Raw genomic sequence first — 26,974 nt, 5'->3', positions numbered from 1 at the left:
AAGCAGGCGAGGCGAAGAGAACGCGACGGCAAGGTTTCACTCGGGCCACATGCATTACCGAACGCACTTTCTCGTCCATGTGTGTGACTAGTGTTTTGCGTGTGTATGCTCACTCACTCACACTCTCTCTCCGTTTCACTATAGCAACAGCAGCAACAGCAGCAGTTGGCAGCACAGCAGCTGGTCTTTCAGCAGCAGCTCTTGCAAATGCAGCAACTGCAGCAGCAGCAGCACCTGCTCAACATGCAGAGGCAGGGCCTCCTCTCTCTGCCCCCTGGCCCAGGACAGCCCACCCTCCCCGGACAGACTCTGCCGCCAGGTAATGTCCTCACGTGATCATATGAGAGTTTGCGTGTGTGGCTGCGTCCTCTTTTAAACTCCTTTTTTTTCTGCTGCAGTTTCCTTGCCATTTCAGTTTTTTTCTAGTTCTCTTTCTCTCTTGCCTCTGTCTGTTCTTGTTGTTTTCCTATCTCCCCCCTCTCTCTCTCTCCCCCCCTCTCTCTCTCTCTCTCTCGCTCGCTCTCTCTCACCCTCCCCTCCTTGCCTGTTGTTGTTGTTTACGGACTCGCAGTGCGAGCTCAGAGCTGTGAGGAAGACGAGCTGTTGCCATTTGCTTTTTTCCTGGAACAAACACCTGGTGCTATACTGTGTTTATCGAAATGGCGCTGGATGACAATAGTTTGAAAATGGCTCTTAATTGGAGTATAGTCGGGGCGACAAAGAGTGGAATAGTCATTTTATCATCCGAGGGATTATATGATGATTTGATTCTGCACACAGAGGCTCGTTTATGAATGCATAATCATGTGCAGATGAGTTCCTGGTTGCTTTGTACTTTCGGATACCACGGAAACGAAGCGAGGGATGAGCGTCCAGGTCGATCTTGCGCCGGTTTACCTCCAGATGCTTAAGTGCGATGCTCAGGTTTCGCAGCAGAGCAGAACAGGTTTACCTACCTTGTTAGAAAGGGGCAGATGGTAACTCATAATGAGAGTTTTGTGAATTATTGTTTCTCTAAAGCTGTTTGTGGTTCTCTTGCAGCTGGTCTGAGCCCCGCCGAACTCCAGCAACTTTGGAAAGACGTCACCAATAGCCACGCCATGGAGGACAATGGGCTAAAACACAGCGGCTTGGACTTGAGCACCAACAACAACTCGTCCACTACCTCCACCAGCAACCCCAAAGCATCTCCGCCCATCACCCATCACGGCATCTCCAACGGCCAGTCCCCAGCCCTCAACAACCGGAGAGAGAGGTACCTGAACGCGCACACATGCTAAACCTAATTTGAAAGGTGCTGGTTTATTCTTCCACTTACCTGATCACCATTGAGCCCCTGAGATCCAGCTGGATTGGCCATGTAAAGTTACCATGGATAAAAGCGTCTCCTCCGTTTCACTTGACGCAACCTCTAAATCGCTTTTCAGACATACGTGATCACAAACCCCCCGATAAAGGGTCTCGTGTACACATGAACACAAAGATGCATTAACAAACACAAACCAAACAGCCATTTAATCTACTTTTCATGTGCGACAAAAAAACAGAAGAACAGTTGATGTGTTTGTCACCATTTGTAAAAGGAAAATGCTCATTCCTGCTGGGAGAGGGCTATGTGTTTTTGTTTGTTTGCTCATCAATAGTTTATTAATGTCTGGATAACAGTTGAAATGAGACGAACCCTCCCTTGAGACAGCGCGCTATTGAACGCAGTGCCTTCCGGTATATCAAACGCATGGAGGTGCAACTTTCAGTGGCAGGAACACACAGCTCACCTCACTGTACATTAAGTATTTAATACCTCGCTTTTCTTTTGAAATTGCTTTGCCGGCACGGCTTGTCATGTAAATAGAATAGGCTATGCTGGGTTGGCATTTCCTGAGCGTTTATACGCACGACGACCCTTTTATATGCTCCGCGTCTGCTGTTAAACATAGATTCGCATATTTCTCTATGTATTATTCAGTCTGTAGCGGCCATATGTTAGTACATAGCAACAGCCGTTGACTTCACTGGGGGGTGGATGTGTTGTGTAATTGGTTTCAAGTATGTAGCGTCTTCAAAGAAAGCCCTTTCTTGAGAGAGATATCTTTAGAGGCAGAGAAGAAAAAGGAAAAAGCAGAGCAATAGAGAGACAGGGAAATAATTTAAGAAATAGGTTACCCTCTTTTCTTGTGTGTTGGCGGAGTCTCTCGGGTCCACGGTCGTTCGTAATCACAGAGTGTGTTTTGTTGTCAGAGCCAGCTGCTTTCTAAGATGTGCTGGATCGATAACGGCAAGGTAAAACAGCCAGTGAGGTTTGTGTGTGTGAGCGTGTGCCGCACACAAACACAGCATACTGGTCTGCTTAGCCTCACTTTCGCACATTAGCCCCTCAGCACCATTAGAACTGGCGGTCGTAACTTACCGCAATGTCTTTTCACAACAGGTTGTGTCCTTAAAAACGCCAGTTCCGCCACAAATGAATCTCCTGGTGAAAATTAAAGCACAGCTGCTGGTTTTTTCGATATTTTTACAAGTTGTCCGTAATGGCTTTACAAGGTGAAAGTATGTGGAAAAAAATGTTGATGGGTGATTTTACTTGGCCGGGACATGTTTTTTTTAACACACCCGTGTCTCCTCAGTAATACTCTGGATCAATAATCAAAAGGTGGCCTGATGACGAGAGAGATCGTGTGTTTTTCCAGCTTTTCTGAGCATCAAGTCCACATTCACAAGTTTTCATGCCAGAGAAGTGCACTAAATTGAGCCGTTCTAACCCCACTTTAGGTCATATTGTCCTAACAGGTGGCAAGTTGCAGCCACCATGTTTTTTTTTCTTAATTTTTAATTCTCATTATTTCTCTTTCAGTTCACTGCATGAAGAGACTGGAGCGTCGCACTCCCTCTATGGTCATGGAGTGTGCAAGTGGCCAGGATGTGAAAGTATTTGTGATGACTTTGGACAGTTTTTGAAGTAAGTGACCATCAAGAGAGAATAAGTTCAATTATATGCACACTCAGTTGGACTAAAGCAGTAGTTTGTCTGTTGTATGTCTCTATATAGAAACATTTTGATGCTTATTTGATCTCTCCATTAACAAAATCGAATTATTCAATCTCAAAAGTTTAGCTCACACTTAGCTGTCAATCCACAAAACGGATTGCGAATCTCCCAACAGATTTCTTCAGTACACCTGTCAGCCTCTCAGAGGTGGTGCTCAGAATGGCCGTGCGTCTCCAAGGCTTTGTGAGTGGATGATGGGTTGGAGGCGAGTGGCAGAATCTAATGGCAACCCGCATAGCCGTGCAGTGTTGTCATGGCGTGGCTAACGGAGTGAAATGAACTCTTCATGCTCCATCAACAATTTAGTTAATTAGCTCATTTGTAATTGGTCGGCTTTGTTGCCGGGACGTGAGTGGGGGGACATCAAAGGAGAAGGTGTTTGCAGTGCTGGAGATTGCAGGTTATCACGTTGCCACTCCGAGGAAAGAGCCTCGCCATCAAAGAATGGAGAAAAAGGTTCATTTGAATATTCTAATTAGATCCGTAATTAACTGTGAAATAATAATCTGGTGCGTTTGGAGGGTGTAAATGTCCACGTCAATTCTTGTAAACGGCTTTTGAGAGTGGCGACATCGTTCTCTTCTTTTACAAACGCCCCAGATGCAATATAAAGAGTCCACATCAAACAATTGAACGTCTTTGAGTGCGTTTTAAAATTAACCATTTAACTGGTTAGTTATGACCGTCAACTAAAAGACCATATTTACCTCAAAGTACAGGGTTAACTCTCCCCGTCTACCTATTGACACTTGTTTATTACGTTCATTGAGGCATAGCATGCATCAGAGATCATGTGATCTTTTCCCGCTAAATTCAGCTCACCGCTGTGTGCAAATCAATGGTTGATGAGAACTTAATAAAACTGCTCTGTGTCTGACAAGCTATGCGGTAGGACGACATACAGCAATCAGCCTCCAAATCTTTGTCGAAATGGGGGCAAGACACCCTCGTTCGCTCCCGGAGCCGGAGACGCCCGTACTGTAACTCGTACATGAAAACACTCCCACAAAAGACAGTGTGATCTGAGCTGGTGAGATGCCGGGTGGCGCCGTGCCTTGGAGGAGCGATTGTCGGTGTCAAAAAGAAGCTTTTAATGTCGTTCGGAGATGCCAGTCACTGCTGTGTATCATCCAGGTACACACGCTTAAAATGGTTTACATAAAATAGGTGTCAGATTCAAATGGCACCTTTGATGGGGAAGCAGAGGGCGGAGGGATTCACCCAGCCTGCGTGAGCTTGTAGCTCGCGGAGAAGAAACCAGCCACGGTTTTGTAATCTTTGTTGTGTTGCTGAGAAAGTTGTCAAGATCAGCATTTAAGCGCAGCTCTGCACTCTTTCATGCGCCGCGCACCTGGAGAGGGGTAGCCAAGAGGTGCCTGGCACATTTTATTAGCTCTGAAGTTCAAATAGACGCACGTGAGCATGCATGCAAGCGGGTACACCTTGAGACGTGTGTATTAATGCAACAAAGCACACGTCTTGCGGGTCTGATTCAGGGCAACTTATTTGGGGGTTATGTGCAGCTAAAAGAGGGGGCTAATGAATTCATAGCGTTCTAATGTTGTTCTGCCACGCAGGCGATTTTGTTATTGTTTAAGCTCCAGATTGCTGCCCTAGTTCTCTTATTGATTTGCTCTCACATGCTTGAGAAGAGTCAGGACGAGTGTGGAGAGAAAAATACAGCTGGCCTGTAATAAAGATTGACACGCTGTCATCGCATGCTAGCATTTGCAGTAGCGTCTTTCCAATGTTGACGCAATAAGGGCTTGTGTATCTCATCTCAGTAAACAAATCCTTGCCTGTCTTAATCAGGCTTTTGCCGGGAAATGTATCTTTCTTTTTCCCCTACCTAACATTTAACACTGGTGAAGCAACCTGTCGAGCTTCCACCACTTAAACTGCGGCGTCTTAAACTGGGAGCTCATGAAAGCCAACAGGGAAGTCCCTGGTTTGATTAATCAAGCCCATGTCCGGTTGAGGGAGATGAGTCCTTTGAAATTAGCATAATGATTTGATTGGTCCGCATTGACTGGAAGAGATTGTGAGATTTAAAGCATATATTTTGCAGCTAGCTTTAACTCAACTGATTTTATTCCATCTGTGGTTTTCAAATGCACTTTTCAGTCCGTTGCGTACCTGTCCATCTGTTTCTTAGACCATCATAGCCCTCATTCCCCATCTCAAAACAAAAATCAATATGCCTATAAAGTGACCCATAAATTACAGGCGGCTCCAGAGATGTTTGCTCAGAGCGAGCGGGCGGCCCGTCTCATTCTCCTCTCACCTCTCTGTTTGAACTAAACCCAGCGCCACAGGCTCATTAAGAGATATTGGTGACTGCATCCAACCCCCCTCCAGCCCCCTGCTTTTATCAATGCATAGTCAAACACCTACAGCCTGAATATTTCATAGCCATGCAGTAATCTGGATGTAATCACCAACGTTAACTGGCTAACGTTAGCACTCGCAAAAGACTGTTGTACGATATGTTTTTCTGCTGGCTACTAAAAAAGGTCATTGCCATTTAATTTAACTTTATATCTCACAATTAGTCATTTATGTTTCATAATTATTACTATATATATTAAATGTTATTTCTTCTATTAATTGTGACTATTTTACAGTTTTACTTAATATTTTCCCAATTTATTGATGTTTCACATAATTGCAATTTAATTTCTCACAATTGCGATTTTATTGCTTATAGTCGTATCACAATATTTTTCTTGCAATTCTTTCTTGTTAATTGTCACTTTATCACAAATAATTATTAGTTTTTTCAATAAATTGTGACTATATCTTATAATTGTCACGTCATACTTTCCCAATTTTTTTCCCTCTTAATTGCGATTTTAATATTTTCAAAATAATTTTTTTCATACAACTTACATTATATTTTACAATTGTAACCTTCATGTCTTACACTAATGACACTAACAACTATTTCTAGTCCAAAAAATGCTTAAAGAACCTAAAGTTTTAAACTTTCCAATTCTTTCTTTATACACTTGGAAGTGGAAACGGGCTTCCATTAGAAAAGAAAACCTCACGTTCCTAAAAGAAACAAGGAAACGAGATTAAGATCTAGATGGTCGCTAATGAGAAACGGGGCGTGCAAGATAAGATGTGTTATTTAGCAAGCTACCTGTCGGGACAGAGGAACTAGCCAGTCGTGGCTTTTGAAGCAGCTGTAATTTATGACATCCACCATACATCAAGTGCCCAAGATAGCATTATGAGCATTGAAATGAAAAGGGTATTTGCAGCATTAGTTCCCTGCGAGGGACCTGATTACATGATTAATGAAATGCCCCTTTGCATGCGCATTCTGAAACAGCAATTAGGCACGGGGCCGGAGAAAGGCACCGGCTCTCCAGTCATCCTCACCATTTTTTTTTTTTCAATGCTATCTCACTCTTGATTTATAATGGAGAATATCTGAGCATTAGACCTGAAACGGTTACAATAGCAAAAGCGGGCGTGATGGAATGAAATAATTTTAAATGGGCACAGGCGTAATTGAAAGGTAGCGGTGGCCATTGTGTTCTCAAATGTCCTCTGCTTTGATTGGCGTGTTTGAGGAGGATTATGAATACGTTGTTATTTTGCGTTTTGCACATAAACAATAGCTGGCGCTATGAATAGAGAATGAATAGAGAAAATGCTTAGTAGTGTTAAAACTAGCTCGGTGTGGGTGGGTGTGTTTGCATGCGCGTGTGTGTGTGCGCAATTTAAGCTCACACTAATGCACTGGAGGTTGTACTGTAAATGATCATTGAAGGGTCTGCAAGCTAACCTATAATTACAGGAAAGAGAGTGGCAGCATTGGCATTTCACAAGCATGTCTTCTAAAAGAGCGCTTTGTGGGTTTGTCACCAATGATAATTTAGATAGAGGCTCATTACCGAACATCACAACACTTTTAAAAACCTTTTCGCCTCCGTGCGTTTGCCGGGAATAAAGGTCTATTTTAATGGTGGGCTTCTTTTGTGTCCTGCAGACAAAATCCAATCAAGGAAAACCGTCATTGACTGCTCTTGCAGTCTGAAGTGGGTTTTTTTCCTGCGTAATATTCTAATGAAAGGATGAGTAGATACATTTAATATGTCGACAGAATAATGCACTCTTCGTAGGAGGCGCTTTTTAAACGTTACTCGAGTTAAATTGCATTTATTATATTTATTTCTTGATAAATGTAGAAGACAAAACCTCTGCGCGAGGCCTTTTGTACGCCAACATCCCTCATAAGCCGTTGTGTTCTGAGCGCTGCCTCTCATTCGCATGACAGTCGCTCTATTGTGATGTTAAACACCGGCTTTCAGCAAGCGAGAGACACACTTGTTAGACAGCGGCGGTTTGTTAAAAGCTAATGGGCTGGACGTCCTGTAATCCAGAAATCATATTCATCAACAGCGGTGGTAGTTGATCAACAGCAACCGCTTATTATTAGTTCAGCCCGAGTGTGTATGTGGGGATGGTTTTTCATCAGTTTCTCCTGTTTGCCTACAGGCACCTTAACAATGAGCACGCTCTGGACGACAGGAGTACCGCCCAGTGCCGAGTACAGATGCAGGTGGTACAGCAGCTAGAGATTCAGGTACAGTAGACTCATGAATATAAACACATACACACTGAAAAGAACAGTTCAGCCAAAACAATTACAGTTCTTACATCCTTTACTCACCCTTATGTTATTCAAAGCAAACCTCTATGACTTTCTTTCTTCTGTGGAACACAAAAGAAAATGTTGTGTATCCATACAAGTCAATTTGGTTTAGCATTGGTTTGGACGCCATTGACTTTCATTGTTTCTCAGCAGAAGAAAGCAAGTCATACAGGTTTGGAACACAAAGGTGAGTAAATGACAGAATTGTAATTTTCACTTTAAAGATAACATGGATTGACATGGAGTTTACAATTCATGTGTGATTTGTAGGCTAATTTCTTCACAAACGTTTAACCAAAACTGACAAAGCTTAGCTTTACCTAGTTCGCATACTAGCTTATGTAACACTTTATTTTAAGGTGACATAGTTACACGTTACTACATGTACTTACTATAGTAATAACAGTAAATGATGCATAACTAATCCTAACCATAAATCTATAGTAAGTACATGTAGTTCATTATTATTACTCTGTACTTTTGAGTAAGTACAATGTAACTACGTCACTTTAAAATAAAGTGTAACCCTAGCTTATACTTGAAACTTAGCATTGTGTATTGCAAATATTATTAGCTCTTATAACAATATAAATTGCCTGTGGTGTTTTTCTTTGGATAACAACGTCTGTAAACACTGGGCTGTTGATCTGTTTATCTGACCAATGACAGACAGTGGGAGTGTTCGGAAAGCCGATTTTTGCATTTGTTATGTATTAAAAGCAGAAAATATATAAAGCGACTTAATTTTGTCATCAGGACTTGAATGAATCGTGAAAAGTGGGTGCTCAGTACACACATGTTGGCCTTAATAAAAGTAAATCATGTCAATTTTTATTTCATGTTGTCTTTAAAACACACTTGTTGAACTTTAACCGCTTTTTTGCAGCATAACACCAAACATTTCTATTGCATTTCATTAATTAGCTTGTTGCCATAAAAAACTTGCAGCGCATAAACTGTAAAAATGCACAAGGGACACCTTGAGCAAACCCATCCCAACAAAGGTGAAAACCATCACAGGCCTTTATAATTGAATCAGAGTTTGTGCTTATTTTCTCTCCCGTCCAATTAATATGCGCGCATCTGGGCTGGACTGTGTTAATTAAATACACTTTGCACCTGAAGGAACCTCTAAAGAGAGCCACTATTTTCAGTAGCTAGAGCGTGACCTTATTAAGGTGTCACGCTGGCGAGATAATGAGAGCAGTGATTGAGGGATGCTATTACTCAGCGCTGCGGCCATCTCTCCCGCCAGTTAACGCGCTGTCCTTTGCCTCACACCTTCCGGTGCACCATGGGATACGCCGTAAGGGTTGCGCTGGGGTTAAAATCCATCCTTCTTCTGTTAATTTCAAATAAATAACCGGTTTCTCTTGCTGTGTTTTTGCGGCCTGTGCTTAGTTTTTTTATGTAGATCTCGCCGTTCCCTGACGTTTACTCGCGCAAAAAGCCGCCTTGCCTTTGTAGTGTGGATTGCTCTCTGATCGTGGCCCCTCTAAGCCTCCGTGATGCCCATCTGAATGCAAGCCAAGCGTTCCCCTCAACCTTTAAAGGTTTTTACGCTCGGCGAAACCCTCCCTATTTATTTGTTGGGCTCTTGAAACAGAACGATGAATAATTCTTGTTTATATGTAAAATAACAGACGGACATCACGATTTCTCCCTTGACTTGTTCTCTTGTTCGCTTATACCACAAAGCCGGCGTGCTTACACTGTGACCAATTACAGCAGCGCTGCTGTTTTCTGTCCTTCTGGGATATTTTCCGGGCTTTTTTCCTTTTTTGTCCTCCGTCAGTGGTAATGAGGCCCGGTTCAGAGCTCGGATCCCGGCTCGCTGGTGGAGTTCAAGGCGGTGTGCTGTGCGGGCCGGTCCCTGTCACTCTCCGTGAGTTAGATTGATGATAACAGATCGCCGGGGCACTAACTGGACCTCAGAGGACCCGGGAGGAGGCAGGGAGGCGGGACCGACTGGCACTCTGTTTGCGGGACCCCTTCACCTCTCGGCAGCTGCTAGATCCAGTCCAGCCCTAACAGTGTCCACAGGACTTTGAGTCGACGACCAGGACCCCTCTAATTTATGGCCTGAGTATCTTGTTACTGTCAGAGCTTTGCTGACCTAAATTCTGCTATTGACAAAAAGATGAAGTGCTATTTGTTTTCTGTGACCTCCGAGCACCACCTTCAGCTCTCCATCACCGCACCACGAGGAATGGTTCTCTTATCTTAGCTTGAATCTGCCTCTCTCTCTCTCTCTCTCTCTCTCTCTCTCTCTCGCTCTCTCTCTCGCTCTCTCTCTCGCTCTCGCTCTCAGTGGTTCTCAACTGGTTTTGCTTCAGGTGTCCAACACAGTACAACACTATTTTTATCATCTTAAAGCAACAAAGATGTCCTTAAAATCAAACATAAAAGGAAAACACTTTGCAACAAAGTTGAATACATAAAATAATGTTTTTTTTTATTTATATATAAACGTATACTTTTACGCATTTATTCATCTTGGGTATTTCTGCAAATACTAATATGTTTTAAACATTAACCAAAAAAAATTCACTAAAGAAATACAGTCAATTTAAGTGCATAAAGAGGAAGAGTATTACCAATATTACCAATTTCCAAGTGAACTTGCTCTAAAAAAAAGTTGATGCTTTGGACAAGATATGTGATGTTTTCTCTCCTCACAGCTGTTCTATCTGAACTATACTCAAGTTTATTTTTATTTGCATTTAACATTGTTGTTTTGCAGCTGTCCATGACCCCATCAGAACAGACTTTTTTGGGTTGCGAGAACCGCTGCTTTATGTCTGTTTCTTTGAGGCAAGCTTAAGGAAGCCTGTTCGGCCGTATGCAGGATTTATTACAAGCAGACAAGCTCGATAACAAGATGTATTACTGTGGTAGTCTGGGGAAAATCACTCATTTCTAAAACTGGTCTGTTTTCTTTTTTTTCTCTCGCTCTCTCTCTCTTCCTCCCTCTTTCCACTAACAGCTTTCTAAAGAACGTGAGCGTCTTCAGGCGATGATGGCACACTTGCACATGAGGCCTTCAGAGCCCAAACCATCACCAAAACCGGTGAGTGCATATTGGTACGCGTACAGTAAACAGGACTCGGATGGTAAATGAGCTCTCTAAACACGGCTGGAGGATGAGAGGAGAATGGGATTTGTAATGCCTGCTTTCTTGGGACCCTATCAGGAAGGAGAGAGCATTAAATCATACACCCGATCTCAACCAAAAACGCAGAGCCATTACACTCTGATGGCTTTAGCACGGCAAACAACCTATTGGCGGGTAAAAGCTATTTAGCACCGCGACCGCTGGCACACTTAAAGTAGGGGGAAGACGTTTTGTTTCAGAAAACAAACAGTTTGAAATGATAGGTAGAAACTGTGATAAGATGATCTGTAAAGAAATAACCCGTAATCTGTAAACAGTCAGAGATATTGCGGTGTATTTGAAGAAAAAAATGGAGCAATATTTGAAAACGGCCCATCTGTCTTGATCCCTGTAGAGAAAAAAACATCAGATTTTCACCCAAATATGTTCTTAACCATTCATCAAAAGCAAAATACAAAAGACACAGAGTGTTGTTCTGGAAATGAAAGTGTTTACAAAAGAGAGTAGGCTGTGATAAATATTATTTATCAGAATTATTTATTAGATATTCAATATTTTGCCTGGGAAAACATTGTTAATGTGTTTCCGCCGCTTAGCAAGTAGCTAATTTCACCAGTATAATTTTTCTCATCACCTCCCACCGTATAAAGCAGATAATCACAAGACAGAATAATTATCCTGTAAATCCATCAGGAATCGACTGCTCACCTCTGTCGATTTATTATTCAAGGTTTTTTTTTTTTTTTTTTCCATTCTCAGAACTCCAGCAGCACGGTGAAATCGACTCTAATAAAAAACGTTCAGCCTATAATCCACAACCGCATACGAATGAATAATATTAATGAAGTATTACATTACATAAACCGCACATGAAAGGACTGCTAATTGCATTTGATGATGAGCAATTAATGGCGAGTTCTTAAATAATCAGCGAGGGTCTGCGATTTTTTTCGGCACGCTCCTTTTTGTCTTTTAGTGCAAGTGTTGGGCTCACGCGAGCGCTTCAGCGTTATCGGTTTCACAGGTACAAAAGAGAACACGTGTATCCTCCCCGCAAAAAAGGGATGTTAGAGATAATAGGGCGGTACTTTCACACCCTCGTACACACAGGGCCATCAGAGAACCATCCCACACATTTGATAAATATTAATAGTGCGAATTTATTAGCACGACAAAATGAGCACCGACAAACGCTCAACAGCTATCAGTAGCCCAACACAGGGTGCGGGTACACTGTTATACGACCCCATTTAAACTCTGAATGGCACTTCATTAAATGTTACCTTTTGGCCATGCCATGGATGGCTGAAAATCAAAGTTACCAAGGCTGCTAGTCCTGAATAATGAGGGGCTCTTTTTTCCCAACCCCTTCCCTTCCTCTCAGCCAACCTTGAATATATATTCAGATGAGCAGCAGTAGTAAAGGGCTGATCCCTATGTCTCATTCACTCCTGCTCAGTTAAGCTTTAATAAATTCCATTTTGCAAACACCGGATTGTATGCCTGCAAACATGTTACGCTTGTTGCCGTAACCAGGTGAGGAGAAGGAAGGAAAATCTTGTCTTAACATTTTAAATATACATGCAGCACACTCTCTATCTGTTTCCCCGCTCGCTCACTCACTCACTCACTCACTACTGATAGGATTTATTATGAAGTGCTTTTTAGCAGTGTTTGACAGTGTATCAAAACCTTTTTAGATGAGTACTGTGTAATTACAGGCTGATGCAGTGGTTTGGCTGCAATGAGAAAGACATTCAGAAGGACAATCCTTAAATCTGGTGCCGTGACCCAGGCCCTGACGAATTATACAATGTATTTTACACATTAAACTGTGTTTTTGCAAGCAGGGTACAAATGGCAATACATTTCGCACAAAAACTGTATTTGTGTCTCATATTAGAAAGCTAAATTTATTAGTATAATGCACACAATTATTGCTAACTGTAGTGTTGCTTTTTTTGTAATGTTTTCAACATCTGTGGTGAATTTAAAAATATAACCGTATATTAAATGTGGTAAAATCACAGTATTTATTTATAATTTATTCACTCATTAATTAATTTTATTTGTTTTAATAATGTGCACCAATAAATTGTTCACAGTAAGACCAAGAGCACGTTTTAGAAGTAAATGGGGTCCTTTTTAATTTCATATTGACTTTAAGAGTAAGACACAAGTATTTACTCAGCATGTGATGTTGTGATGTCAAAAACATAACCGTTTACCCTTTTGCTAAGACATCCCTCTGGTAGACATCACGTCTCTGTCATTAATTTCCTTTCAAGGTCTTAGTTCCAGTCGTTAGCCAGAATACAACATTCCCCTAGAGGAGTCATTGATTTTCTCACAGTGGTATAGCGCGTGCCACTCTCTGTGTTGGCATTATCTCATTATCATTATAAGTGGAGCTGTAATTGTCTATAGAGCAGCCACGCGGTCGCCTGAGAATAGCCAGCTTGACATTTCATTGTATTTATCAACACGTGCCACAAGCGATTGTTGATGTTCAACCGGCGGTCGTTTTCAATTCCAAAAGCACCGGAATTCCGCCTGCCAATTCGCAATTAAGGCAATTTGGTTTGAATATGTAATGATGTCATTACCATTCAAAGGAATTACCAGTGAGACTAAAGGTCAGGATGGAATTTTCCACTCGGGTGAAGTTGGGACACAAAAAAGTGGAGGAGGAAAATCCGTATAAGTGCGTATTGATTAAAAACCTGCCACTGTGTTTGGTTGGTACGACAGGAAGAAAGCGAGACGGATCACTAGCGAGGTACCAGGCTATGGCAGAAAGCCAGGTGATCTCCTCACTGTGTGTGTGCTTTGCATCCAGGGAGCTCTTATGGGATAGAGATGGGCTGGGATAACTCACAGCCTGATCATTAGATAATCTTTAACAGCGTGCTCTAATTAGAATTCTTATGATACAATTTCATCCTGTAATTAGTGCAGATTGGCTGCTTCCTCCTATGCTTATTAGGGGAAACACAGCTGTAGGAATGAGCCAGCACTCGTTTAAAACGTGCGCTCTCTCTCTCTCTCTCTCTCTTCTACAGCTGAATCTCGTTTCCAGCGTCACAATGTCAAAGAACCTCCCATCTGTCTCACCCCCCAACTTACCTCAGACACCCACCACGCCCACTGCTCCAGTCACGCCCCTTTCCCAGATGCCCCAGGTGCCCAACGTTCTCAGTCCAGCCAACGTGCCCAGCATGGGCGCCATGCGCAGACGCCACACCGACAAATACTCCATGGCCTTGTCCTCAGGTTTGTAGAAGCTTTTTTTGTGCCTGTTTGTTCCAGTGAGCTTTTTTTATGCAAATCTGGCTCAAATCAAATCATCAATATTCAATGCATTTTAATTACAGGCAAATATAAAATAATGCAATATTCAAGAAGGCGATGCATGTAAAAACATCTTCTTGTTTGATGTTTATATTTACTGGTCTTGTGCAAGTGTTCGGAGCAGCGGGAAGGCATGAATTATTCAAACACATACAAAATATCGACGTGGGCTCTAATTTCATGAGCGTGTTAATGTTTAAGATTTCTCCAGAGAGAGATTAATTAAAAATGTATTTAGTTGGACATGTAAAATGCTGATTTGAGGTGTCCCCCCCCCCCAACTCCTTCCGCCTCTGCCGTTTTAATTTGATAAAATCCTGAATGAATTCCTGGCGGAGGCGCGTTTAGCAATTATCCCAGGTGGCGACACTGGTTTATTTTTTTATTTATCTGCTGCTTCTTACGCTTTCTTTATTTCTTTTTCTCCGCAGAGATCGCCCCAAACTACGAGTTTTACAAGAACGCTGACGTCAGGCCACCGTTTACTTATGCAACCCTCATCAGGCAGGTGAGTGGGAAATAAATTAGCTTTAGCCTGATTAGATTGTAATTAATTGCTGCTTGAATTAAGTCTGGGTGAGAGAGCCTTGACGCACTCCAGTCTCTAACGCACCGCTTAATGGCATCTCATCGCAGGCTATCATGGAGTCAGGTGACATGCAGCTAACGCTCAACGAAATCTACAGCTGGTTCACACGCACCTTCGCCTACTTCAGACGCAACGCCGCCACCTGGAAGGTAACGTGTTACGGTGGCCTGTGAGGGCCGATTAGCAGCGATTGCGCCTCTTTTGAACCTGCCTCCTGAAAAGGGCGAATTCTCTCTTTATCTAGCTCTCGCTCGCCCGCTCACTCTGTGACAAGTGAAAGAATAATTCAGCCTCTGATATCATTTTCTAATTTGGTGCAATTAATAGCCTAGTCTTGACGGGGAGGTGTGTGCTCTGACGCGCTAATTACTAACCAGCCACTCAATCATCAGCACCTTTTGTTAGACGTGGCGTATTACTGCTTTCTCAGTGTCTCCTTTTCATTTTTTCTCCTTCCCCACCCTGCATATTATTGGTTAATTACGTTGAAGGATGGCTGTTTGCCTTGTAGACGACGCACACCGCTACATCCCTTTTCTTGTTGTTGTTGATGTCAGCCGAGGCTTCGTACACACTATAACTCATGCGGCCAGACAAAAAGCCAAGGAGAACAAGACAAATGGAGAGCGAGGTTAAGACCTGCTAATGCCTCTGTCATCCAGGAAACACGCTTTATTTCCCAGGACAAAAGGCCTCATTTGTATCTCTGTCCCACCAAATACATTGTCAGACGGGGATAAAAAGAAAAGGAGGATACAATAAAAACCATCCTCTATTTTTAGACAGGGTGGCGGTGCGTGTCGATAAGATACAGTACACGTCCGTTTTTTCCTCTCTTAACCTCTCAAAGGTTTCTCCGGCTCTCATCAGCATGCGAAGCATTTCCCAGCACTAGATTTAGCAAAGTGAATTAATTTGGATTTGGATTGCTAATGATGCTGGTGTATGATTACAGCTCCACAAGGGTGTGCAATAGCTCCCCGTACAGATGCATGCTGGGCCACGACTCATTGACTGCCGGAGCGCCTGTTCGGAGACGCTTGAATGAGCGTTTTTAGGCATTTGATGGCCTTGTAGCCGCAAATGCATCCCTGTTTCCAGCTCTCTTTGCCTCTGTCCTTATCAACCGAAATATTTTAATCTAGTCCCGACTGGAACAAAGAGGCAAAGCAGGGGCTTTCAGCATATTCGGGTCCCTCCTTCTACAATAGCGGAGCAGGAATTTCCATTTGGATCCTCCCTGCTCTTTTGTGAGGGCCCAGGCAGGGCCGGCTGGTGACGGGCTTGTCATTTGATTAACAGAGAGAATTTTTAAAAAGGAATGAAAGGTGATTTAATATCTGTGCTTGGTCTCATCAGCTCAGCTTGGGGATCGAGCTCTCAGCCCCGCCAGCTTATTAGTTATAACTATATAGCATGCATAATAAAACTGCTCATTTGCTCATTAATATTAAAATTATCATATTCAGAGCCATGGGCATTAAGATCAATCAAATCCTGGGATTTTCAGGTCAGATGCGAGATCTGCTTATGAGGGTTTTTTTTTTTATATTCCTCTCTCTCCCTTTTCTTAGAGCAAAAAACACCCACCCCTCAAATAAAACATGAAAAAATGTAATATGAGCAAAGGTTATTATTTGGCTTCTTTGCTGCATGTTTTAATTAGATTCTATTATGGCGACATAGGAGACTTGCCGTATTTTCTTTATTTTATTATTATTTCTTACAATGCTTCATGATTATGAAAGAGTGTTTATGGGTCATTTTGAAAAACGGAATAAATGTATTTTTGTGTTCTTAATTATTGTAAGATAATTTACTTCTGCTTAAAAAAAAACTAACTGGTGAAAAATGTCCCATAATTTCGTTTTATCTGCCATATTTATCCCATATCCCATATTTAGTTGAATCTGCCATAACATGTTACAACAAAAATAGTCTGCTGTAGATGATATTGGGGCATAAAATGATTTTATTTTAGGATAGTGAAAATGTGGCTGTGATATTATTGGTTAATATGTTCTCCACCTATGTGGCCTTGGTTATGACAACAGAAAGCTTTAAAAAATATATATATTATATATACAAATTATTATTATTTTTTGAATAATATGCACTGGTAAATATGCACATCTATTGGAGTAAATATGCCTAACTGTAATTCCACATTTGTATGTTTAACAGAACGCAGTGCGACACAACCTCAGCCTGCACAAGTGTTTTGTCCGGGTGGAGAACGTGAAGGGTGCCGTGTGGACCGTGGATGAAATGGAATATCAGAAACGTAGATCTCAGAAGATAACAGGGTACACACACACACAAATACAGTATACATGTCTTTCAGATGTTGTTACAGTCAGATTAATAGTATTTGTGTTGTTAATCAACATTTGTGTTGTTGTGTTCAGGAGCCCGACGCTGGTCAAGAACCTGCCATCCAGTCTGGGTTATGGAGCGGCTCTCAACGCCAGCTTACAGGTAACGTGTGTGTGTGTGTGTGTGTGAGGTTGGCACAGGCAGTGAGAGTCTAGAAGGACACCGTGTGGTAGAGGCAGGTACCTTCTCCCCCAGCCTGGCCTCAGATTGATAGCAGCCTGTGCAAATGCGAGGGCATAATCATTAATATTTATCCAAACTGTCATAAATGATTTGGCTTCGCAGTGTCGGCCAGCGAGCTGCTCGTGGCAAAAACTTTAAAATTTAATTACTGTATCTAACTTTAATGTGCAGGAGGCAAAAATGTCAGGAGTCTTTTTTTTTTCTTTAACTGTTTTGAGGTAAAGTTTGGGATGGTTTCATTATCATGTGGATGCTTGTGCTTTCTTTATTCGCTGTTCATTTGAGGCCTGTCTTGTAAGGTGAAGAGATTGTTCTCTTAACTTCAAAACTCTCCCGTTGTTGTTTTTTCCTGGCAGTTCTCTTCTGTTTTTATCATACGGAGAGACTGATTCTTCAGCAATAATTCGGAAGTAACTCAATAAAAAAGAGGAGATCATCTTGAACGAGCTGGAAGCCGTGCGCTGCGACACACCGCCTGCTGAAAATGCTTGAGTGTAACTATTCCCTCTCTCTCTTTTTTTCTCATAGGCTGCGTTGGCGGAGACCTCTTTGCCGTTGCTGGGTAATCCAGGCTTGATGAATAGCGCGTCAGGTATGATGGGGGCGAGTCCTCATGGACTGATGAGCGGCAGCCCGACCGGCCTATTGCAGGGCAGCACGCATGAAGACCTCAACGGCACGTTAGATCACCTGGACACTAACGGACACAGCAGTCCCGGATACTCCCCGCAGACCCAACTGTAAGTTCACTCGTGCATTTGGACACATCTCAAGTTATTTCGAAAATATTCAGTGGGATGTAATGGGCAGGGCTTGATTTTATCCAACAAAATTTGCTTGGATCATGAAAAGTATATTATGATTTTTTTTTTTTTTTTGGCTAATATTGCTTGTATTTTAATCAGCAATTACACCAGCTGAAAAGAAAAAAACATGTAAAAATGATGTAAAATTATAAAAATGAATTGTGCAAAAAAAAGGCCAGTGCATTTTTTTAAGTATATGGGGTCAGTTTTGTTTTGTATTTAAGATCCCAAAATGATTCATTATTATAAAAATAAAATTATTACTTATAATAAAATATTTAAACATTTTGTTCTTTCAGATCAGGAGTTTTAGCACTGAACTTGCAGTGGTATGTATATTTGCAAGGTTCCTAAATTACATTTAAATTTCATATGCTCAAAAAAAAGAAACACACAAAATCATCTAGACCTGGGGTTAAGTGTACATTTGGTTCTTGGATTACCTATAAATAGGTAAGAAGTGAAAGGCTGCCATAATTATAGATTCCCTTGTAATTACCCCACTGTCCACATCGCAGAGGTTTAGATGTTATATTTTATGCAAGACCGTTCCTATTAATATTTAGAAGCTAACTATATCATTAATTACTTTAAAATCTTTGCCTTTCCATCTTTTTTAATGGCTCAGAGAGAGAGAGAGAGAGAGAGAGAGAGCACGGGCTGATGAAAGATTAATGCGGTGCCGGTCGGAGGAATGGTGATATAGAACATGTGCTCGCCCTAATCAGTGATGTCACTCATGCTGGATGGCTGTGTTTACCGAGCCAAAGATAGTAGCACAAGGGCAGCGAGAAGTGTGTCATACGCAGTCAGACTCGTGCGCACACACACATTTGAGTTTCATGCGTTTTCAGTTGCTAATGCTAACCCAAAGACACTATTAGCTAAAAAACACACCGCACGGCACGCTCCAGAAATGTGTGTTAATGGGAGTGTGTTTGATTCAGAAGTGGGACAGTAGTGTGAAGTGGGCCAAATCTGAGATCCAGACAGAATCCCTGTGTATTCACTCCCTCAGGTTATTTAACTTTTAATAATGGACAGTTAAGTCTGGTGTTTTCAGACCCCTCTCTCGCTCTCTTTCGCTCCTCTCGGTCTTTCATATTTTCTCTCTTTCTGGCTGAAGCGTTAAGACATAAATGCTCAAAAAAGGTGAAATCTCTCTTACATGACCTGTACATGCCCAAAATGGAAGAAGTATGTTTTGCGAGCGGCTTTTTCTGGGCTGCATTTAATAATGAAGAAGCTAAAGAGGACAACACATTCACATTTTGTCTCCTGAGAAACAGAACAATTAGACTAACCTTTCTCTGAACATGTTGCATTAATGGCATCAGACCAGATAACCACGCTCGTACACATAGGATTTTTGCCATATCTCTTTAGAGGAGAACAATTTAAGCTTGCTTTTATATAAGCAAAATACAATATGATCATCTAACAGTCTCTTCAATGTAAAAAAAAAATTGTTTTTTTATTAATGCACATTTTATCCAGTGAATTCTCGATGGATAAAATCAGGTCCTGCATTTTTGCTCATTGTTTATCAGTTTCACTCACTTCGTGGAAGTAAAATGGGTTGCAAACTGCTCCTTTACCCTCGTTTTTAAGGGATGACGTGCAGTCATTTAAAAAAAGCAAGCTTAGTGCCTAAACTTTTTTTGCAGTAATAAATAAATATACATATTTAATCACTATTTGCTGTGACTGACCAATCAAAATCAAGCATTCCAGAGAACAATGTAATAAAACGCGGTTAAACCCACACGTTTGCACAAACACACTTGAAAATAGTGGTGTTTGCCGTAATAGTCGTCTCTGATCATTGTGGTTTAGGGAAGTGTCTTACTTGAGTGCTGTGCCAGACTTTCTCATGCCAGCCTCTCATTAAACACTAAATGTCTCGTCCTGACATCTTAATACAGTGGAGAAGGGACGGCGAGGACTAATCATTTCTCTCTTCCTCTCTCCTTCCTCCTCCAACCTCACTAGCATGCCGCTGATTTATAATTAATGCAAATGAAAGCTGTAAGCCATGCTTCTTCACATTAGGAGTAAAGGCCTGTGTCGAGCTTAATGGCCAGTGGAACGTCGGACCGACCGGGATCATTTGTCTCGCCGTAATATCTTTAAGTATATCTGTTTGTTATTGTACGATAAATGTGGCCAGCGGAACATTAGGTGAGCGCTGACGGTCAACGGTGTCTTTTGTGGCCCCATCAAACATTATGACAAAGTTGATGTTTACTAACGTTATAGCTTCATTGTTATGGCTGTAAGAGCAGTAAAAAAAAAAAAATTACAACATTAAAACATGTAATTGCAGGTGAAGATACTGAGAGAATGGCATGATGGGATATTCTTGTCTAAATCAACACTTTTTGAAGACCAAAGCTTGATCATTTGTGTAAATATAAATATGTATCAGTTTGTTATTGAGCGATAAATGCAGCGGACAAAACATTATCCCATTTTTTTGGTCCCAAATAGACGTTTCTTAACATTATAGCATCATTATTATGACTATGATGGCAGAGGATACACAGTAAAACTACCGGTATGATGACAAAATAGATGTAAACATTATAGATTCATTGGTATGGCTGTAATGCCTGTTAAATGATAAAAACTAATAAAATTGATGACAAATTAAAATAACAAAATTGCAGATGAATATACCAATGAGAGCAAGGCATGATGGGATATTCCCACCCAAAATGCCATAGTTTGAAGACTAAAGCTTTGCCATTTGTTGCTGCATTATTTCCTCAAGTGTGTATCAGTTTGTTATCGTACGATAAATGCAGCGGAGATTACACACAATTGCATGAAAAAAAAAACGGGAAAGAACTTCAGTAATAAGCAGCGACTGTAACAAAATGGTGCTATAAAAGACATTGTTAACTGTTTACAAACATTACAATAATGAATTCCATAAAATTATGAAAATCATATAAAACTGTTAAATTAGTCAAACGAAAAAGAACTATATTAAAGGCCGATGGTGCTGTATCTACCCGAGATTACACTGTGTGACAACCAGACACTATTGTGCTTGAATTAATTGCTTTAATAAAGGAGGGAGAAGTTTTTAATTCGCAGGTATTTCTTGAGGCTGTGAAATATATCACTGTGGTGGTCCGACAGTCGCCCCATTTCTCTCCAGCTCACGTAGCCGAGTACAGGAGACAGAAACATCCTGCCACTTCCACATCTGAATATTAATCTATTTTGCTATAAATATTAAAGTAATCTGTACCTTTTAAAATTCTTTTCATATTCAAAGTTCCCCGTGCCATTGATGAGCGCGACCCAGGAGAGAGCAGCCAGACACGGCCTAATACAGAGACTAGTTGATAAGGATTCCTCTCTCTCTCTCTCTCTCTCTCTCTCTCTCTCTCTCTCTCTCTCTCTCTCTCTCTCTCTCTCTCTCTCTCTCTCTCACTCTCTCTCTCACTCTCCCTCTCTCTCTCTCTCTCTCTCTCTCTCCAGTCCAGCGGGATTTCCTGATGCATCCGACGTGTCAGAAATAATTAGGTTTTGTCAGATTTATCATGGTAGCACAAACCTCTCTCCCTGCCAAGTGCCCGAGATCATGTTAAGCCTTGTTTGTGTATGACAGAGTTATTATTCTTGTTAGTAACCTAACTTCCGCCCTCTCTTCGGCATCTCGCCGCTCCTCGCTAAACCGCTTCGTGATTTTTTTTTTACCCTCCTCCCTACATTTATTGACAGTCGGTAAAGATATTCATCCATTTGGAGTTAAAAACATGGATCATGGTGTCCGAGGCAACTGGCAGTCTGAAGTTGATTAATGGCGGAGTCTAGCTGCAGGTTGTCTCCTCACTCGAGAAGTGCCACCACGGCCCCTGCATATTAACGAAGGCCTGCACTTTCTATTAACAAGATAAAAAAATAAAAAAAGCTCTACTCTATCCCACCCACCCAACAAACCCCCCCTTGCTCCAGGGGCGAGAGGATGAGAAATTCTCCATTATTTATAATGGGGCTGCAGCTACTTCTTTTTTCCCTTTTAAATAGCAGGTGCCATCAGTAAACTTCTCAGCGGCGAGCATATTTTACTGTCAACGCGTTCACGTTTCCACACACGCTTCATTAATCGGCGGTTTAATTGCTGTTAACGCTTTTTTTGCAACTTTAAAAACACAGACATCTTGAGTTAAGTTTTTCTCCAATGCCATGTTGGATGTGAGTGATGAGTTTACACTTATTTCATTACCGTTTTGTAATTAGATCTTAGTTGCATTTATGTTGACAATGCTTAAGGAGGACTTACTTTGACAGCTTCCTGGAATACTTGAGTGTGATTGGTCAGTCACTGTGTAGCTGTGCAAGTTGTCTCTTTCATTCCAGTATAACAAAGTCATTCGAACTCTAATAATATGTAATGTACATTTCTTTATCTATGTAGTAAGTAATAAGTGGGATTATGTGCAGTTAGATGATCATTATCGCTAAATAAATCTTTTAAATGGTCATATAAATCATGATTAGCCTACCCTTATTATTATTATTATTATATGAACTACTGTTGTAAAGTTTGGGATCTGTAAGAATGTTTTTCACCTAAAAACCTTTATTCAGGAAATACACATTAAATTGATCAAAAGTGACTGTAAAGATTTTTAAGTTACAAAATATATATATATATATTTCAAATAAATGCTTTTCCTTTTGATCTGACGATTCATAAAAATAAATTTAAAGAAAAGTTTTTTCAGCACTAAATCAGCATATTTTATAATGATTTGTGAAAATCATGTTACACTGAAGACTGAAGTAATGACTGCTGAAAATCACAGGAATAAATTACTTTTTAAAATATAAAAATAGAAACATTTTAAATTGTTGTTAAACTGTTGTTATTGTAGTTTTGTTCAAATAACTGCAGCCTTTGTTAGTGCAAGAGACTTCCTCTAAATGTTGATCATCTGTCTTTTCCGCAGGCATCCAATTCACGTCAAGGAGGAGCCACTAAACATGGACGACGAGGACTGTCCGATGTCATTGGTGACCACAGCCAATCACAGTCCTGAGCTGGATGATGACCGGGAGCTTGAGGAGGGCAACCTATCGGAGGACCTGGAATGACTATTTTGCCCCACCCCTCTGCAGTGGTTCTGCCCCTTTCAGGCCCCGCCCCTCAACTAACACACAACCACCGCAAACGCAAAAAGACTGGACGCAGCAGGCGGGAGTATTTATTTAGCATGCATCTGGAGACTGGCCCGAAGAAAATCTATACCGCAGATCTTTAGGGACCACAGATGGACAGACATGAGACGTCTGCTTTTTAAAAACAAACATAAAAGGAAGAACAAAAGGACAAGACTTCATTCGAATCAGCTTGGCCACCTCACACAACGAACACGAGGCTCATGGACCGAAAAAGACAGAAGCGAAACGGGAGCGAGTCCGTTCTGTAGAAAGCCAACGGCCACATATACTGCCAAAAAAAAGAAGTTTTACGTTTGTGAATATCCAAGCCACAGTAGTCGTCGGTGTTAGATGCAATTGCTGGTTCAATTCAAGTTGTTGCTCTGTTATTTTTTGCACATGAGTAGTATCAAAAATTAGTGTCACTGCCTGTATGTCGACAAAATGTTAAAAAAAGAAGAAAAAAAAGCAGTTTTTTTGTTGTTGTTATTTTTTTTTTTCATTGTTGTCATTTTGTTCCTCCTGCGACTAAGCTTATGTTCATTTCAAGTCATGTTTGCGGCACCACCAACTGTAAATGGCATTTCCTAAAGTCACGTCAATAACACAACCGTGGTATCAAGACTGTTGCAGCCGTCCAAAAACAAGTACACAAAAAAGTAGGTCTCGAGTCTCACTAGCTCTGTTTCTGCTGAAAACGTGAAATGTGATTCAGGGGCAACTCGACCGCTGAGAGGAAAAACACGCAAGAAAAAGAAAAAAAATTCTTCTAGTCTCTTTACCTCCTTGTTCTAAAGCTTTGTCTACCTGCAAAGAGTCACAGGCAACAGCTAGAAACCAAAGCCAACACTATCAACGGCCAATAGCTTAGACAGAAGCCGCCAGACTCTTTGGTCAGTCTTCTGTGACTTTAACTAGTACAAAGAGAAGTTTTTTGGTTGTTTTTTTCCACTAACTACCTTCGAATAACCTCTGGGATTGTCTCCTTTAGCCCTGTACAAAGATAAAGATGTAATTTGATCGGCAGACGGAGCTCTCGCTCTGGCCTCGTGATGTCGCTCGGCCCTGTTTGCCAGTGAAACGGGAAGACCTCCAGTCGACTACCGTCATGAGGGCCAGAGAGCAGCTATAAATGGATCATGACCAAAATAACTATGTGGAAGTGCAGAAAAAAACGTCTTTTTTTTTCATTTACTTTTGTATTCCTTTATTATTATTTGCGTAAGCCATCTTGTCATCGTTTTTACTAGTGAAATGTACTGTTCATTGTGACTGTCCAGCGTGTCATGTCTTATATCCGTCAATTTCTTCAGAGCCGAAACCGAAAAATATAATAACCAAACTTTAAGATATCTAGTGAAGCCAAAAAAGTCATGATTTCAAGTCGATATGAAATGATGTGGCTTGGTTATATTGTAAAAGCAAATAACAGAGCCATGACAGGAAGAGGACGTTTGCTTTGCTCCATTGATTCAGACTCATTGTATAATTCATGGCTATACAGACACACCTGGTGTTGGATCATGGGAAGGTTTGTGTATAAGTAGCAACCAGTTATTTGAAGTGAAACCAGAAGTGATCGCTCGCTTTTATTCAAACGTTGCCGATGTCATCAAGGAAAAGCGGTTGTTGCTTTAAAGTTAAAAGTTTCTTTTTCAGTCAAACCAAAGTTATACAGATTTCTGCCTCTTCTTATACAGCAGATGGAGATGAAAATAACGCAAAGCCTGTTTCCTTTTCTTCTTTCACTTTCTTTGATTGTTCTCTAATGCAGAAAACCCATTTGAAACGGATAACTGCTTTGTGTTGTAACCGATAATGTCAAAGTTTGTATCTGTCTGTGTGAAACATACTGTGCAGTTGTTCCCGTTTCGTGCCAAACCGAGGGGTTGGCTGCTAGTTTAGCACACACAAACACACACACACACACACACACACACTAATAATAAGGCAGCGGAGCTGGATCCAGGAACAAAGCGTATCCCTTATCCTTTGCTGGAGTCAGCAAATTGACTTGAAGATGACATTCATAATAATTTTATGGCACCAAATAAAAGGACACAGCGTCTTTGAATAAGAAGATACAAAAAGGGTTCTCCCACTTATCCAAAAAAGGCTTCTACCTCTTCACAACATGAAAAAATGGCAGATTGCACGAGTCGTTAGAACGCCACCGACACATTTTTCCGCCTAATTCACGCAGGACTTCGCCAAAAGCGCCAGTTTACATTCCCAAAGGCAGATGTGGAAGGTTTGCATTGAACTAGTTTGTCCTCAGACATTTGTAGAATGAATATGTAAAAATACCTGTAAGGGGATATTGTGTTATTAAAAAATGCATGTCTAAATTCATTTGGTGGACTGGAAATAAGAATTAATTAACACATATAATAAAGCGTCAGGATGATGATGTTGATGGACTAAGTGCATAACGTGTGCATACCTCAGCTATTCTGTTTCCGGGGGGAGATGATGATGATGATGATGATGGACAAAAGAAACTCTCAGCCACAGAATGCATATTTCCTGTAGAGTTTGCATGGGTTTTGTAAAAACATTTTAAAAAAATGTCTAAAATAGTTGCTTGCACATAATACCAGAAGAACCTCCAGATCGGCAATCTCCTCCAATAGATTTTAGGATTGTCTGGGTTTTTTTCTGGGATGATTTTGTCTGTATTTTGATAATTGTGCATATTATGTAAAAAGATACAAAAAAAAATGTTGGTGGACCCATGAATTTACCAGACATTTTTTTCTAAGCTAAAAAGCTAAGTGTTTTTTTTTCTTTTTCTTTCCTGAATTTCATGAATTTTTACTGTTCTCTCATTGCTTGCTAAGAATAGCAAACCTGCTTTTCCTGCATCTGCGTTGCGTAGCTGTAAGGCTTTTCCTAATGTGTGTATTTATTGCTTGTACCTCTGTGCATACGTTCTGAAGCATTACGTCTGGCAGTTGAGTCATGTATCCTTTCTAATAACTATCATTCTCCGGGAATATGATCCCCTATGTATACAGTAAATTGGGACTGTAGCAAAAAAAAACAAAAAAAAAACATGTTTATGTAATTGGTGAATACCTTTTGGTTGTTTTTGCCTTTCAGTTTGGTTTCGTTTCCTTCGAATCGAGACTCCTTTTTGATACTTTTCATTACCGTGTACTGTGTCCATATGTTACGGATTTCTGCGAGAGTAGAGGTCACGATTGAGAACTGTAACGGCCGTTATTATTTTCTGTATTCATGGCTTTTCACTGCTGAATAAAATAAAGGACCAAAACTAGGATTTGAAAAGCAACTGTCTACCTCCAACATCAGGGAGTTCTTACTTTTTTTCTCCTTTTTTTTTTTGTACACATATATCTTTTATTCTACAAAGACGCAGCCTTTGTAGAATAAAGCCAATGTGGAAATGCAACGTGGAGGAATTTGTCGCAGGAACTCAAAAACATCTCTGAAAAGAGAGGCGGGGAAAAAGAAAAACAATAAAACTTTAATAGCGGACTTACACGGCTTTGTTCCGGCTCCCGGCACCTCGAGTGTTGTTTAGATGAGGTGCTCGTAATGGACTCGGCCCGTGTTCTCCGTCCCCGGCTTTGATCTGAGGAGAGAGAGAGCGTGGCCCGGCACAGCTTACTTGAAAAGGCTATTTGGGATGCAGTCGGGC

The 26,974-nt window shown here is 41.1% G+C and overlaps 1 protein-coding gene across 11 annotated transcripts in view; it reads left to right on the top strand.

Moving 5' to 3' along the window:
• Positions 1 to 26,338, top strand: part of foxp2 (forkhead box P2) — a 101,975-nt gene extending 75,637 nt beyond the window's left edge. For 6 of the 11 annotated variants that reach the window (XM_079622316.1, XM_079622310.1, XM_079622312.1 and 3 more), the window contains 13 exons: positions 145 to 319; positions 1,042 to 1,255; positions 2,852 to 2,956; positions 7,556 to 7,643; positions 10,699 to 10,782; positions 13,890 to 14,100; positions 14,610 to 14,686; positions 14,815 to 14,916; positions 16,952 to 17,073; positions 17,176 to 17,245; positions 17,855 to 18,066; positions 18,432 to 18,461; positions 23,100 to 26,338. In XM_079622316.1, coding sequence (XP_079478442.1) covers positions 145 to 319; positions 1,042 to 1,255; positions 2,852 to 2,956; positions 7,556 to 7,643; positions 10,699 to 10,782; positions 13,890 to 14,100; positions 14,610 to 14,686; positions 14,815 to 14,916; positions 16,952 to 17,073; positions 17,176 to 17,245; positions 17,855 to 18,066; positions 18,432 to 18,461; positions 23,100 to 23,244 — 1,635 coding nt within the window. In that variant the 3' untranslated portion in view covers positions 23,245 to 26,338. The remainder of the gene's footprint in view (positions 1 to 144; positions 320 to 1,041; positions 1,256 to 2,851; positions 2,957 to 7,555; positions 7,644 to 10,698; positions 10,783 to 13,889; positions 14,101 to 14,609; positions 14,687 to 14,814; positions 14,917 to 16,951; positions 17,074 to 17,175; positions 17,246 to 17,854; positions 18,067 to 18,431; positions 18,462 to 23,099) is intronic. The other 5 variants (XM_079622308.1, XM_079622314.1, XM_079622313.1 and 2 more) reach the window with 1 other exon arrangement.
• The last annotated feature ends 636 nt before the right edge of the window (positions 26,339 to 26,974 follow it).

The sequence above is a fragment of the Phoxinus phoxinus genome, assembly GCF_949152265.1.
Source record: "Phoxinus phoxinus genome assembly, chromosome: 9".
NCBI classification, from domain to species: domain Eukaryota; kingdom Metazoa; phylum Chordata; class Actinopteri; order Cypriniformes; family Leuciscidae; genus Phoxinus; species Phoxinus phoxinus.
The sequence above is the reverse complement of the archived record's forward strand: the minus strand, read 5'-3'. Positions and strand labels throughout refer to the sequence as shown.